The following is a 15,445-nucleotide window of genomic DNA, read 5'->3' as shown; positions in this document are numbered from 1 at the left end:
CTGAACCACGCGCATGTGCAGGTTGTCTGCAAACGCACGTGCTAACTATGCATCGTAGCATACGCTGCGTTGTACGTGTGCTTATCTGGCGTCATGCAGCTGCTACGCTAACTACTAAGCGATTTGAAATGGTTCATCGTTACTGTTCACTCAGTCTCTTGGCTATCTGTTGGCTGTCTTGTTTGATGCTTTCAATGTGTTTCGCGTTACAGCGGACCACCACTGTCAAGCAACGATCGTCGAGCGCTCGCTGACGCTCGCGCAGAGGGAAGACCGTATGACGTCAGCAACCTTGGGGGACTCACTTCGCTGACCCTGGCGGCTTACCGATCATTGCTGCTGCCGCTGTTGACGATGCGCGGCACCCGCCATCAACGTGAACAGCAGTAAGGGGGCTTGATGCGTTGGCTGATAGAGTGCCATAACGGTTGCCGATCGATCGACTAGTTACGGGTGTTGCTGTTTAACTCGGTCCCTGCTGCTGCTTCTTCTCCAGCATACTGTGGGCCTGCGATATCGGCTATGGCAGTAGCGAATAGCAGTGGCCGACTGTGTTTCTACCGCGATTACACTGCGATCGTTGGTGATTGCTGATTGTTTTTGCCCGACTGGGTCGTTCCTTAGCCTGAACGTCGTGCTTTTCTAGGATTTTCCCCTTCCTTTTTGCTAGCTGTTCCAGCACTAGATGATGTAAGTAGTGCTGATGGCGTTACGAGTATTACTAAGAAAGAGCCACTGCATCGTCAGCGACGCTTGCTGCCGTTGCCGCCGCCGCCGCCATCGTAAGAGCTGCTAATATTACGCTTGTACCGGCTGGCTCGGCAACGCTAGCCGCCACTACGATGATATAGAGGGCTGCCCCAGCAACTTCACGTCGGTGCCGATTTATCGCACATCGGCCTTTACTCATGCAAAAACGCGTGTGCGCATCTAACTGCCACTGTACAATACGGCAGGGTCAACTCAAAGCGGCACACAGACCAAGCCGATGAGAAAATAAATAAAATAGTCGTCAGCCCTTACAAGGAAAGGGTCACGAGAGGCTCAGGCCATTATCGCACAACTGCCAACATCCGGCACACGTTAAATATCGTCTATATGTTGTAGAGACATGACGATACTACTATATATGTGTATATATATATAAATCGGCAATAGCGGTCGCCTCCATTCAGCAGCCGTCCCTACACCAATCGACAATGAGCTAACCACGTGCGTTAAAAGGTGCACAAGATCCAACCCGACGACGGTCCCAAGGAAGCCCCACCGCTATCACCGTGACACTGTATCTAGAATACAATAACGATGCTACCAGTAGCGTAACGAACTAACAAACGAAAGGTTTGGACTAATCGAGCCCAGAAGGGGACGTCGTATTTTAATCTGAAACTGCGTAACACGCAGGCAAATGCCACAGACAAGAAACGCGCTAGACAGAAAAAGTAGATAAGCGGTACAAGGTAATTGTGTTCCCTTTGTTATTCAGGTCTCCACCAGACAGTTGTTTGTTGGATGGCAGGGCAAATGGCGAGCCAGATTCGAAACTGAGCAAACGCAAAGAAAGCACCAACTACGAGTGTTATCCTAATGCATTGAAACGTTCGTTTCGAAGCGATAATTCAATTATGTGTAGACTCTGACAGAGGTTTACGTCAAAGTGCAGCTGGTTCATCTGAGAGCTATTGTTTACTAATTACTGTTTGTATATAGCGTACCCGGTAACTTTAGCTATGGTCCGTCTGCTGATTGTTTGCGTTCGAAGGTCACTCTACATGGATAACTTGGCCGGTTGGAGTTGTGCTGAAACTGAGAACTCTTTAGTGAACACAAATCGTTGCTAAATGCATCAATAAACGCTCGTTTACATCATCTAGAACGGACTAGGTCACATATACAGATTACTATAACAAGTCGAAACCACATATACATGCTCTGGCTTGCTTATGGTAAAACTCGGCGGACATTTATGTAGCTGACGAGAACTAGGAACCCGTTTTGGTAGCTGGGGTAGTTATGGTTACGAAACAGCAAAAGGGAGGCTATACTAACTCGAGAGTAGCAGGTAAGGCACCCGGCAACAGTAAGGCAAAGCATTGCTTTGTCGACGGGTGCGGAAAGCCTGTCGTTCGCAAAACTGTCGCTCTATTTTTTGCCACTGAGTACCCACTAGGCGCATTTCGAGGTGAGCGGCGGTTGAACGATGAAGAAGAGTCTTGGTGATGATTTAGGAAGGTCCACCAGAGACTGGTCTACAGATGATATACATAGAGACGGAAGGGTGAACCTGCTGCCATTGTAATAGCAATGAAGCGCTCTTTCACACACAGCCGCCGTCCGATTGAGCCTGCCCCGTGACGACAGTGCCGGCACCTTCTGCTGGTAGCACGAACGGCTCCTATTGACTTTGCGCGATAACTATCACAGCTCAACTTCAAGATGATACCGTTGTTCATGATTCAAAAACCTTACGTCACATAATGGATGTGTGCTTAAGTTGTCACTCTAATACCCAGGCGGCCATTATCATAACTTAGTTACATACGGTTATGACGGCCAACGAACGGCCACATGGGGTTGGCTGCTTCGAATTAAAGAAGCCCTGGGTTCTTTGATTCGACTGAGATAACCTTTCAAGGTCTACTATATATATATATATATATATATATATATATATATATATATAATAAATGAAAATAATGAACAATAAAAGTAATTATTTAAATACGAATAGATCTGTCTCGGTGCTCAGTTACGTATGTATACTTGTATTAAGTAGTAGGAACTTTTGTGATAATATTATTGACACACCGTTACACCTGCTAGAACTTTACTAGTATCTATTATAATTGACGGCTTTTTCGGGAACAGATAAAGAACGCCTCTGGTAATTGCAATCACCAAACTTTATCCTGGGAAAAAGTTTTATCCATGCGTGAGTGGGTGTAAAGCTGGACAAATTATAAGATCGGTAATAAATTGGCCCAAAAAATTGTGGCTTATCAGCAATGCCGTCATCAGATAAAAAGGAAAAGGTTAAATGCGTGCTAAGGAAGTATCCGCTATAGGCAATTTCTCTTAAAGGGCCCTAGTAGCACCGGCTTCGTCGATGCCGCCCGTTGGACCACGCAAGTGAAGCTGTACTGGTCGGAAAATCGGTGAGGAATAGCACTACAATAATCAGTGCTGTGTCACTATGGAGATTTTCACCAAAAATACCGAATTTTTGTGCTTGTGTAAGAACTTGGTTCCATTATCGTTGTTTGCGTTGTGTTGACTATTGACACAAACAATACAACTTTATTTGGGATTCTCATGCAAAAAAAGGCAAAGGACAAAAGACTTAACTCTTGCATTATTTTCTTGTACAGGCACAGCAGTGTTTGGGCTAGTGACTTACATAGGAAAAACGCCGTCAAAGATGAATATAGTACAGTAAGTTTCCTCTATAATTGTTACACGATTATAGCAGTTCTATTGTTTTCGCTGTGACATTACAAATGTGCTCTGGGTTCTGCCTAGTTCTTGGTTGTACTAAATGTCAATGTTGAAGTAATACAAAAGGACAAAAAGCAAGCCAATATGCTGTGGTTTGCCATGGCACCTCCCGATCGGTGCTCAGGATACATGGCCACTGATGTCTGCATGTTCAACTCCTACCCTGTTTTCTGCTTCTCTCGTTTTCAATGGCGTTGAGTGACCGACTGAACAAAAGGAGAAGTCTTTTCAATGGATGCATCCGGCCCAGCAGTTAACAGACAACGTAAACGGAACACAATCATTAATTAACGTTGAAGTCTAGTTAGTTGAAAGGAGCACTACTCTTGTGTAACTTGGCCTCTACGAATATTGGACAGATTGCCAACCAACTCCATTAAGCCCAAAGAGGAGCTGCTACAGACGTGCGCCGTAGGCGGGTAATAGTGTTGCCACGACCGTTATCGTTCAGCATGTCGTTGACAATTTAGGATAAATGTACGCTATATTTATTCAGAAGGAATACACGAGCTCTAACTGAAAATAATTAGTGGCCAAATGTCAATCGGAAGGTACAGAACGTGTATAATGCGTCTTGTTGTTCGCCTAATCAAACTCATCATTGTTTAAGCACTATATTTTGGTCGCACAGACATGTACGCCCGTGGCGGTGGAAATCGTATCATTCAAAAGTTCTGTTACGTTTTGCAGAACTTACGCGTCATCCTCGTACGAAGGTGTTCCCTGAGTGTGACGGGAGGGATCCGCCGAAAATCGTGTCTACTGCAAGTTTCGTAGTAGCCTTTGCCGCCGCCGCCGCCGCCGCCGGTAATCGCTATAGCAGGCGAGGCACCGTGCAAGCGAGACAATGTGTATGTAGCTGAAGACCAGACCGTGTCCTTTCCAAATGAAGGCAACGGCGGCTGACGTCGTCGAAGTGCACAAGACATAATATCAACCAACATCAATAATTTTAATGAGCACCACGATTCCCACAACCGCACCGCACCGCACTCCTTGTGTAACGGCCTCGCGCGTTAAGATAACTACGATCGTTGCTGAGCACGCTAATTAAAAGCAGCTTCTAACTATCCATGCATGTTTGAGTTTACTCACTAAATAGACTACGACGAAATCAACCGATCAGAGAACCAGTAACTACCGTACCGTCAACGTGAGAGTATTACCGGTTCGCATCGAGACACAAAGTTTGTTTATTGTTTCATTTCGATGATTTCGTCCTCGTATTCTATTTATACGTAGATTCTACGTAGTTTCTCCCCGTCTATTACAACCACAAGTCATTGTCGCTGCGCCCCTGTCTCCGTCGTTCTATGTCCTGTTTAGGAACCATACAGAGGCTCGTTATTTCTTGTCTGTCCTAAATAGACATCGACGCCATCGACGACAGAAGCGCCTACTCGTTACTAGCGTAGAACGTAAATATCGTTCAGCATCAGAGTCGGTTGTTCCCGCGTCCACTAGCATTCGTCTATGTCGCTGTTCCGTTCCATTTGGTATTGTTATTTTTCGTCGTCGCTCCGCTCAACAGTTTTCGATACGGCGTGGAGATTACAACAAAATCGCTAGCGTCAGCGCTAACCGTGGTGGCAATCGAACTCTTCCTTCTGAGCTGGGGTAGTGGCAGTTATGGTTCTTGCTGGTCTAGCCGTTCATAACAACAGCAGCAACCCTATCCACTTCTCTAAGAGAGATTTCGTTCGCTGACTCCCGTTCCGTTTCCTACTCGTTACCCGCTTGTGCTTTCGCGTCGTTGATCTTCGCTGCAGTTGTACCCTTGTGTGTAAGTACTACCCGGGCGATGGCGACGACAGCTGCTGCTGCTGCTGCTGCGCTCGCAGTCGATGCATGGATATATGCCTGTGGCGGCGATGTTCACAGCAGAGTGACTGTGATGGCGGGACGAGAGCTGTCGGCGCGAACGGGCGCGCGCCGCGCAGGGAAGAGGCGGTGGCCGCGTTGAGGCGAGGGCTGAGCGAGCGGCCGGCAGGGGCCAGGCGGCAGGCACCCAGGCGAATGGATCCAATGGCCAGCGTCGTCACCATCAATCTTATCCGAGCATTAGAGTCGCGTCGCGGCAATGGAGTGGACGCCGCTCGCCTGTTCAAGGCATCATTGTTACAGTGCCAAAAGCAGCAACGATAGATCCGGTCTGGCGATTTGTCGCTATCGTGGCACACACCGAAAGGGGCAATGCCACACTCGTTGCTGCTTGCGAGCCAATGCGTTAGGAACAGCAGACAGGAATACGGGGAGTGCGAGACGACGTGACAACACCGACTGCAATGCGGTGTCATAGTCGACGTGTCAAGTGGTTTGTCTTCTTTCGAACAAAAGCTGAATGCTCGCTCAGCGTCTAGGCGACGGTCGTGACCGCGAAGGCATCAGCCTATGCACCGTCGTGAAATATCGAAACTGGCTGAGAGATACCAGCACCATTGCAATTATGAATTATTAAAGCAGAACTGATTATCGATGTGCGGTATATTGTTTTGAACACCGTGCTAACGCGTGCTGTACTATGTAAAAGGTATGAAATAGAGGCAAGAGAGCTATATCGTGAATAAATATATAGCTGGCAATATGCCTTCTCGCCAGTCGAGGTTAGGCTATGACTAATAGCTTCAATGCAATCCGCCGTCAAAAAAAGTAAAGAGGAGATGACATCCTGAGTCCCATCGTTCCTCATCAGTGAATCGGTTTGATAATTTATAAAATCAATCTATAAAATTAAATAATACCTGTTCATATATGCATAGGGGATTAGTTGTAAGGTCAACAAGTCATATTGTTTGTCTTTGATTTCGATCAGCGTCACCGTCATTATATACCTGTTTTCGATTGAATCTAATTATTCTCTTCAGATATAATAAAAATCGAAGGACATTTAAACAGCATTACAAGTGTAATAATACGTCCGACGCTATTAGGATAAAACACCTCGCTATTCAGCGCTTCCTGACAAATGGTGGGCAACAGGCATCTGAGTAAGACATATCATAATCACGTAACTGCTTTTGCCAAACACGGGCGAACCTGTCCATCTACCACGATCAGCGGAACGATACCGGCATGCAACGGGCATCAGAAGAATTCTATTTCATACCATGGCCTTTGTTGATGCGTTGTGCGTATCCGTCTGTCGATTTCTCCTAAGAGAAGTCGCTAGAAAAAGAACGCGCGAGAACACAGGACGACCATGTCCGGTTTCCGAACGATTGGACATCGAAATCTACCTTTGTGGTGGCTGCTGCTGGCACCAACCGTATTGGCCGTTGCCACACTGACGCCGGTACCGCAGCGACAATATCGTCGACAAGGTAACGACCACACAGACGAATATATATGTATGCATTAATATATGATTTTGGTACCAAGAACATTCTACTGTAGAATCTCGTTGGCGTTCCGGCGACCGAACGGAGCTGCGATGGTTCAAGAGTACCACCAACGGACGATACTAACAAACACGTGCGCGGAACCCTCGCCCGGGCGCTGACACCATCTACACTCGGCGCGACACGACGCGTCGTAGCGCACCTCGGCGAAGTAGCGTCTCGATGGTAATGGTGACCACCCCATTAGTCGCCCGCGCTATGTAGATTGCTGGTGGTGTCGATCGTGACGACCACGGTGAAGTAGCGAGTGATTAAGCTTTTACAGGTAGAAGAAACTATCCGAGCGGACTACAGCCACCCACTGATGCATCGCTCGTGGATGGACCCATCTCGGCCAGCCACACGGCGTCGCAGGAAAGTCTGGCGAATTTGACGCGTCTGCCAGCTGGGTCGGCCAAAAGACAGGGTTGTTCAACTATATGCTGGGACGCTAAAAGACTAGCAAGCAGGTTGAAGCTAACACGATCTGCCACAATATCATCGAAATGACATGCGGAGATTCTGCGACGAAGGCAATGTCTGCAGCACTGCTTCTTCAGGTTACATTACGCGAGCCTCTGGGGCAGCTGATGTTATTTTACGTCGAACACGATGTCGGCAGGCAGGCCAAACAGCAGGCAGCTAAACCGGCAGGCAGGCCAACCGGCAGATCGGCCACCCGGGTCCTCAATAATCCAGTCCATTCAGTGGTATACTTTGATGCTGCTAGCGTACCCCTTATCCTTTACTAGCTTGTCAACTTGATTTAGCTTTCAGAACACAATGCGTGATTGAATACTGATATACACAAATATACAGGATATAACATCTAAATTTGGACTTCTCCTACACTTTGTTTTCACGATTGTATCTAAATAAAAACTACCATTGCAAAAAAAATGTTTCGTACGTGCTAGAGACGTCATTCTAAATAGTCACTTTGATGTATTATAACCATCATTCTCCGTAGTTATAGTTTCAGTTTGGGTCCTAAATCGTTTGCAGGCTCGATTCAAATACTCCTTTGCAATTCAGCGGACGCTTTAACGGCTGATAACGGCCCAAATGAATTTATCGACTTCATAGGCAGTAGTGCAACGGGTTCAAACCTAGGCTGTTATTCTGCCATATTTACTTACTTCAAAACAGGCTTGTATTCTTAAGAAGTCAGCTTTGCCGGTAGACCATTTTATTGGGAGACGTAACGCTATCGACGGTTACGTAATCGCTTTTAGAACTTTCAAATAAGCATAATGTTATACTGTGTCTTTGCTGGCCACTGCAGTCAAAACAAGCTTTGGTAAAAAATTTGCCTCAGCTCACAATAGGTAAATCTCCGCCATCCGTACTCAGCGGTAACTTATTTCTGCAGTTCACTTTTGAATCTAAGATAAACAGTTTCCCGTTCGAGAAAATTGAAGGAGACCTGTTGCTGTATCTTCGAATTGAATAGCAAAAAACACCGATCGATTTTGTTGTCCTCAGAAAGCATCGGTCTAATTTTGGTAACATCTAGTTATCTCTCCGCTAACATCGCATATCACTCCCGTCAGATTTTTCTGCTGACCATTTTTGGCTTCGGCGGTGCTCAGACCCACTTTTGCTTCCTCAATAGCTGTACACTCGCTTGCTACACGATATGTTGCGATACGACAAGAAGCTCCTGATCTCAGTGAGGGCTCATAGACTGGACTAGAGACGATCGATCTTAATTTGAATTCCAACAAAGAAAGTTCATTTTCCGCTGATGGCAGCGGATGAATTTATACCCATTACAAGAAAAAGCCAACTAAAGGTCGTCACAGTTTTTTTGGTCCGCCTTAACCACCCCACATAGTTATTGGTGATATATACGCTAGATGATAAATAATTCAGTCAATTTTCGTAATGTAGATTATTTAACTTACTTTGCGGTCCTGCAATATTATTAGAGAGCTTGCGAGTCTTTGCGGATTTCTATGTTTCGAGTTTACAACCGGTATCCATCAGACGGCTGGGTCTCAGCACAAAACGAATCGTGTGTCTACGCCTGGACACGAACCTATACCACAACGTGTCTCTATGTTTAGTCGCCAAATGCTTTATCTACCGCGGGGACGATCTATACAGAGTGAAATTGAAACGCAAGAGCAGATTGTCTCCAGTTGTCATCATAGTTATTCTGTGTGCGCGATCACTCGCACTCACTCACCTCATTGTCCTCACCAGGTGTGGGGAAAAGCCAAAGAGGCTTCAGCTGTAATCGTTAGGTAATTGCTCTTTTTTTGTCTTGTTCGACGCATTTAGCCATACGGAACTGTTGTTTATCAAATACTAATTACATCATCGGACGAGTACAACACCCTAGGGAGTAGGGGCTAGGGTTTTATCGTTATTCCAAGAGACAAGCCTAGTGGCAATAAATTAGTGGTAAAAAATTTTGCAGTTGCGTCTCGTCCCTAAAAAGCATCTAGAAATCAGGCAGGCTCAGTTATTTCAGTTGAGGGATTTTCAGAAAATACGATGAAATATGGACACCGAATGAAGGAAGATTTATGCCAATAGTATAGAGGTTTGAATTTATCCATCTCGATTTTTTCAAAACATTGAACTCAGATATTTAGCCCGCGTTAAAGGAGAAACCTGCTCGTTTAGCAACACGTTACCACAGGTCCTTAACATCCCCTACAAATACACGTATCAATGCTGCTGTAAACAAGTGGATGCTTCACTAGTCAATGGGTGTAGAAAATAAGTAAAAGTAAATACTATAGGCCTTTGTGCCTGCATTAAAATGCCTTAAAAATTGTCGCACTATAATCGATGAAACAAAGCATGACCAATAAATTTCAATACGAGTCAAATAGACGTAATTTTCAATAGGTTTTTTAGTAGTTTTTCAGTATTTATTTTTTGGCCCAAAAGCATAGACACTGACGATAAAGCCATCAGAATATAGGACGGATACTGATTATTGCCATATTCGCACTGAATTAAACGTAGCTGCAATGATATTAAGAATTTTATTGATTCTGATAGAATCACTAGACCTGTTAGAAAAAGAAAATTGTATATATACATATATATATATATATAGATACAAGACTCTTGGTCATATTGCCATATCGTTCGTTATGTCTATTAGTATCAATTTACTAATAATAAATCGTAATAAATCAGATTACGTATGAGAGCCATCAACGGCAATCGTTGTTACTCACCAATAAAATTTATATACGCAACGAATCTTATCAAACGATATATATAATGTAAATACTTGTTTTTGTGCGCATTACAAACAAAACGTCTAGCCAGCTATTTTTGACCGAAAACTGAAACAATATATAGCTTGAGCCCGCTTTGGAAGCTTACAAACGTCGGACGTAACGTGGCCCATTGAGGTTTGTATTTTATCAACTCTTGTCGCAAAAGTCACCTGCCGCTCGCCGCGAAACCAGCAGAAACAATCGTAACAGATCTAAGTGACCGTGATCCTCGCCCTTTGCCATTTGCATTCCGTTTGAGTAAATTGAGTGACACGTTGCAACTTCCGTTCTCTCTACCTCCATGTGGTCACTTCAGCTCCGCTTGCTACTTAACAGTAGCATTTGACGCCCGCATCTTCGGGCAGCTTTGGTTAACAAGTCACGATGCCACCGCGTACGCTTTCCTGCTCACACTCATGGAGAAGATGAATGACGCAGTCCTGGATTACTCGCGATGTCGGGCCAACTACCCCTGCGGCTTGCTTTTGTCGTCGCCACGACCGTCGTCCTGATGCGCTGTTTCACGAAACTCAAGGGTTCCAGCAAGAATCACATTCTAATCAAAGCGCTAATTCACCGCTCGCTCACAATACTACTATATATTGAATATTACATCATACATTAACAAAGGCAATAAGATTTGTTTTTTGGATACAAACAAACAACACGCGGGCCACAGGTAGTCGGAGTGTTTCAAGGAAGTAGTCTGTATGATTGTTCTGTGTGGCATAGTTTGTGATTCCCACATTGGATCATCATATTAGACATCTAACGAGGCGCTCCGAAAAGTTCCCCTATGCAATAAATAGCTAATATTTGCATTAATTTTCGTACAGTCCATTGGAAAGCTGGAAGTTCTACATTGTTGACTACAGAACATCATTAATTCGCATATGGCTCGCGTGTTGGCTTCAGGATTGCTTTTTACTATCTAGTAAAATTTGCTAATTAATCATGAATCAGTCTGAGGATTCTACCCTGTCAAAAATCAACGTTACTTAGAGATTCAGAACATCTACGATTTGAGTCAGATCGCTAACTGCAGTTCTTCAGTATCGAATATATAGCGCATCTACCCGATGTATTGCTACGAAGAACGTAGACCCCATGTTCGGTCTCTGCTGCGCCGCGAAAACGGTGCGTACCCAGTTGGCCTTACTGCTGTTTGTTTTGTGTCTGCCCGCAATGCTTTTCATTATTTGCTTACACAATTAATATCAATATTGACAGCCTGACACACTTCTCGAAGCAGCGTTGGTATTCCGCTCTAGTCGGCCGCCATTTCAACTGCCCAGTTGAATCATGATCTCTGCCTAAACACATCACTTCTTTTCAGGTGAAGCCTATCGGTTCGCAAGCATAAGTTAACAGCTTGTGTAAAACAACCGGATAAAGCGATTGGCTGTCATTCGTGAATCGGTGACTTTAATAGGAAATCTAAGCCTGCATTCATCCTGCTGCGATCTGGGCTTGCCAACCCCTCTAAATGATTACCTACGACATATTAACATCATTGACTGGCATCAGGTAGCATTTCTGGTAGTTTCAATGTCGTTGCTATGCGAGAAAAACAGCGCAAAGGCCGACGATTCTGACTTAGACTGACTCAACGGTGTGTATGGCAGCCTCGCGCTTGCTTATGAACGTTCAACCATTAGCACATGCAGACGCATTCGATTAGTCCTGTCCTGTTTTCTCAGTCATCTCAACCAAATGTGTATATAAAAAAAATGTATGATTTTCGTATGCGTAATGCAGGCTATTGACTAACTACCGAAAGCCAGGGTCCAGGAAAGGCGAGACGCGTTCCATGTCACGAGGACTCTCGTCCTATTCACTACTCCCACGTCTAGCAGCATTACTAGTAAGTGATTTCTGGTACGCGTATACACCATAGCAGATATTCATTAGGCAGTTTGTACTGAACGAGGGCTATTGGAACGTATGGGTGGGTCTCTTGTTCATAGAAGTACACGTGCGAGTAGTAATCAATTAGTAATATTATGGTAGTTGGTCGAGTGTTGAAGGAGCAAGGGGCAATATGGAGTTTTCCTGTACAACTGATCTCTGCTTACCTCTTAACAGCGAAAGACCGTTAAAGTGATCTTCCGGATTTTTCAGGTACACGAGATGCCGGACGTCAAAATCGAAACAGAGGTATACGAGATTTGGCCCACATCGTTTTTCATAGGCCACCTACAGTTAGTGTAGAGGCAACTGGCGGTTCATGCGCAAGAGCCAGATAAGGTCAACAACATCAGCAGCAGGAACAATGCCATGAACCGTGTCGCGCAGTCTTTTTTTTGCAGATTGTCCTGTACTGTTCCTTCATAATCTGTTCGATAATAACAAGTTGGCGTTTTCTTTCTTTTATTTTTTGCTTTTTTCTTTTAGAAAGACCAGGCTATCTAGGACTACACCGTGAAAAGAAGCTACAGCAGTAACGACTGGCTATCGTGATCAACCTAATTTTTAAGCGCAACTAACTATGCAATGTTCGGTCGCGGAGAGCCACTATCGAACCACTTTTTGGCATGGTTTTTTGACCGTGGTGATTTGATGGTGCTGGACCCTGCATTGGTGCACCGACTGCCCAATAAGCACCCGTTGCATTGACCCAACCTAGTTGTGATCTTTCAATTCGTAGCCTTACAAGAGCGTACGCAATAGCAAGCTAGCAGCAAATACACGGCGATATCGAACTAACCAGCATCAGCCTCCAGCGAAATTGTACCACAAAAGACGGGTCTGATACGATGGCAGTTAACTTAGTTTTTATATATACGTATATACAGTTTTATATAAAGTTTAAGAACCAAAGCGATGAGATGAGCAACGTGTAATAAACTTTCAGTACGATACCGTACTTACAAGACCCATCGATAGCTCCGGTCTCAATTGTGGCAGCACTCGAACAGAACTAGTAAATACTCGACAACAGTTTGTAGTCGCGTTCAAAGTATTGCACGGTCTACACGTTCCTTACTCTATTAAAACTCGTCAATAATTGATTTTTTAAGGTTATGTGTGACATTATCCTGATGTTGGATAGGAATACCTGCAATAGGTGAATTTTTACGCCTATGACATTTTGTTCCCAGGCAATTAACTTTCATTGATAATTCGGTTTTATGAAATAATAAATCTGTTAGTAATCCGTAGTGGTCCAATGTATACGTGTGGAGCGACCGACGTTAGATATTAGGAAGCCATTTAAATTTAACATTGAATGTAGATGGGTCCAATAGGTCAACATAACGCGACATATCGTTGCGCCATCATAGGAAACATGGAGCATCACTGTACAACTATCCACAATACGACCTTGGCCAGCGAAAGCTCATTATGGTCTATACTAACTTTGCTTTTTTGTTACGACTACTTCATGAACGCTTAGTCTGGACAATGACCGTGCGGCGTGTGGTTGCAGCCTGTTACCTGAAGTATTCCTGTATCAGGTTCTCCGGCCGGTCACCGTGTTCCTAATATGTGGGAACCTTTAGGTAGAATCGTGTTGTCTACGCTACACTCAGCGTTAACGTTGGTTTGCATCGTTTGACATTAATCGACGACAGCCGAACGAGTTAAGAGCTCGCGGGGATATTTGTCGTAATTTAGAGCGAGGGTTGACATTCAGATCGCACTATCAGGCGATCGGTACGTAGCTTGATAGCCAACCATATTCGCAGAGGATAGTCCAATTTGGTAGACCCATGAAAACATACCTATGCCTATAATGGCGATGTGAACAATGGAGGTACGACTCGGTATATCTTGCGGCACCGGGTGGGTCATGTTAACTCCAGGTAAATAGCTGGGGACACTCATATGATTTTGGAAATTTGGGTTTTTCCCACAAACGAAAATGAGCCAGCTTATATTAGCCTCTTATTATAAACAAGTCTGTCGTAGGAAATGATACATTATTTTATTTTACATCACTTTTAATTTTTTAATATCGGAAATGTGAATTTTTAACGAGATCTCTTGTTTTTCCTCAGCCCAAGCCAAACTTTTCTCAACGATTATCATTCATGAAATTTATTACGAAGAAACTTGTCTCCCCTACTTACGCTGAAATAGAGGAGTAGTCGCTTCCGCATCCACGGAACTATATGATATTGTATTGGATTGTACTTTTCATATCAGATATAAAGGTATGCGTTTCTCATTACGGTTCACCCAATCATACGGAACTCCAATGACCCGAATGGCTCAACATCAAAAGCTGATACGCGCCGCTTGATGTTATGCCAAAATAGATAATAATAAAATATAACATGAATAATAAAATAAATATGTTTTTAAGAAGTGCTTATATGAGTGTGGCCTGAGTATGTTAGTGATTATCTGTGTTAGGCGTATATAATGCGACTGCGTGTACCGTACTCGATTGGTGAGTCATAGTTCAATAAAGGTCGGTTCGTCGATTACAGGTCGATGAAGGTATGGAGATAATGGCTGCGACCTTTGGCATAGATGGGTCACGATAACAAAACCCCAACGATGTTTCTTTAGCAACCCAACTGAGCGATATTAACGATTAAGCTGACCTCGTTCTGTTTGTGTGCGAGTTATGGAACTGGAATAGCAGTACGGCCAGTAAGAACTCAATAGATGACGATTTCGTCTTTTATTTTTTGATGAGATAAACAATATAAGAGTAATAAACTGCATGAAAGTACGAAGGCCAGCGATTGTGACTTCGTATTGGCTTGAACATGCTGGGTCCCATGCGCATTCTCATATATTCTCTGCTGTGATGTAACCAACTAAATTCATGGATTTATTTGGACACATTGGAAATCCATGTACAATGGCCGGACTCCGCAAGCAGAGCCACACCGTGGATCCATTCGGCTTGGCTGCGCGCTACGCTTCACGGCACGTACAATCAACCAACGTCGCTCATAGGTACAGTATCGTAATAACTGATTTTAAAACAGGCAAACGACAAAGTCATCCTAGGTTGTTTTACACGCTTAGTCCTCGTGACAAGACAGGAGAAAGAGCACTCAATTCAAATGGTGCAACAGACAATTAAGCAAACATGGTCGAGATAATCATTGAAGTGAAAAATTAAGGGTCAGCTCTAACTGTGACGCCTATGTTTGCGATACATGAAGCTAAAACGAAGAGAACCGTTCGGTCCCTCCGCTTGTTTCCTCTCAGAGAGAAATAATCGAAATTTAATTGACTTAGCGTGGTGGTACCGATGACGATGATGATGATGATGATGGTATCCGTAACGGCCAAAAACGGATTCATCTCTACTGACAGTTGGCCCCATCCCATGCCGCTAGCGATAGCGTTGGCTGTTTCTATTAA

General features: G+C 44.3%; 1 protein-coding gene and 2 long non-coding RNA genes across 12 annotated transcripts in view; 2 read left to right on the top strand and 1 right to left on the bottom strand.

The window, feature by feature from the left end:
* The window catches only part of LOC111243239 (cGMP-dependent 3',5'-cyclic phosphodiesterase-like), a 126,052-nt gene that overhangs the window by 16,637 nt on the left and 93,970 nt on the right, over positions 1-15,445 (bottom strand). Inside the window, exon 1 of one of the 10 annotated variants that reach the window (XM_022788466.2) lies at positions 4,193-5,360. The exons of the other annotated variants lie outside the window; for them this stretch is intronic. Coding sequence (XP_022644201.1) covers positions 4,193-4,439 — 247 coding nt within the window. The 5' untranslated portion in view covers positions 4,440-5,360. Of the gene's footprint in view, positions 1-4,192; positions 5,361-15,445 lie in introns of those variants that run through there. 10 annotated transcript variants of the gene reach the window in all.
* LOC147758666 (uncharacterized) lies at positions 5,543-7,781 on the top strand. Its single transcript, XR_015318809.1, has 2 exons — positions 5,543-6,025; positions 6,360-7,781. It is a non-coding gene; the product is annotated as an uncharacterized LOC147758666 (long non-coding RNA).
* On the top strand, positions 11,439-13,278 carry LOC147758665 (uncharacterized). The gene is made up of 2 exons (XR_015318810.1): positions 11,439-11,981; positions 12,239-13,278. It is a non-coding gene; the product is annotated as an uncharacterized LOC147758665 (long non-coding RNA).

Source organism: Varroa destructor, unplaced genomic scaffold (assembly GCF_002443255.2).
Source record: "Varroa destructor unplaced genomic scaffold, Vdes_3.0 BEIS01000001.1, whole genome shotgun sequence".
Lineage (NCBI taxonomy): Eukaryota > Metazoa > Arthropoda > Arachnida > Mesostigmata > Varroidae > Varroa > Varroa destructor.
This window is presented reverse-complemented; position numbering and strand designations above follow the sequence as displayed.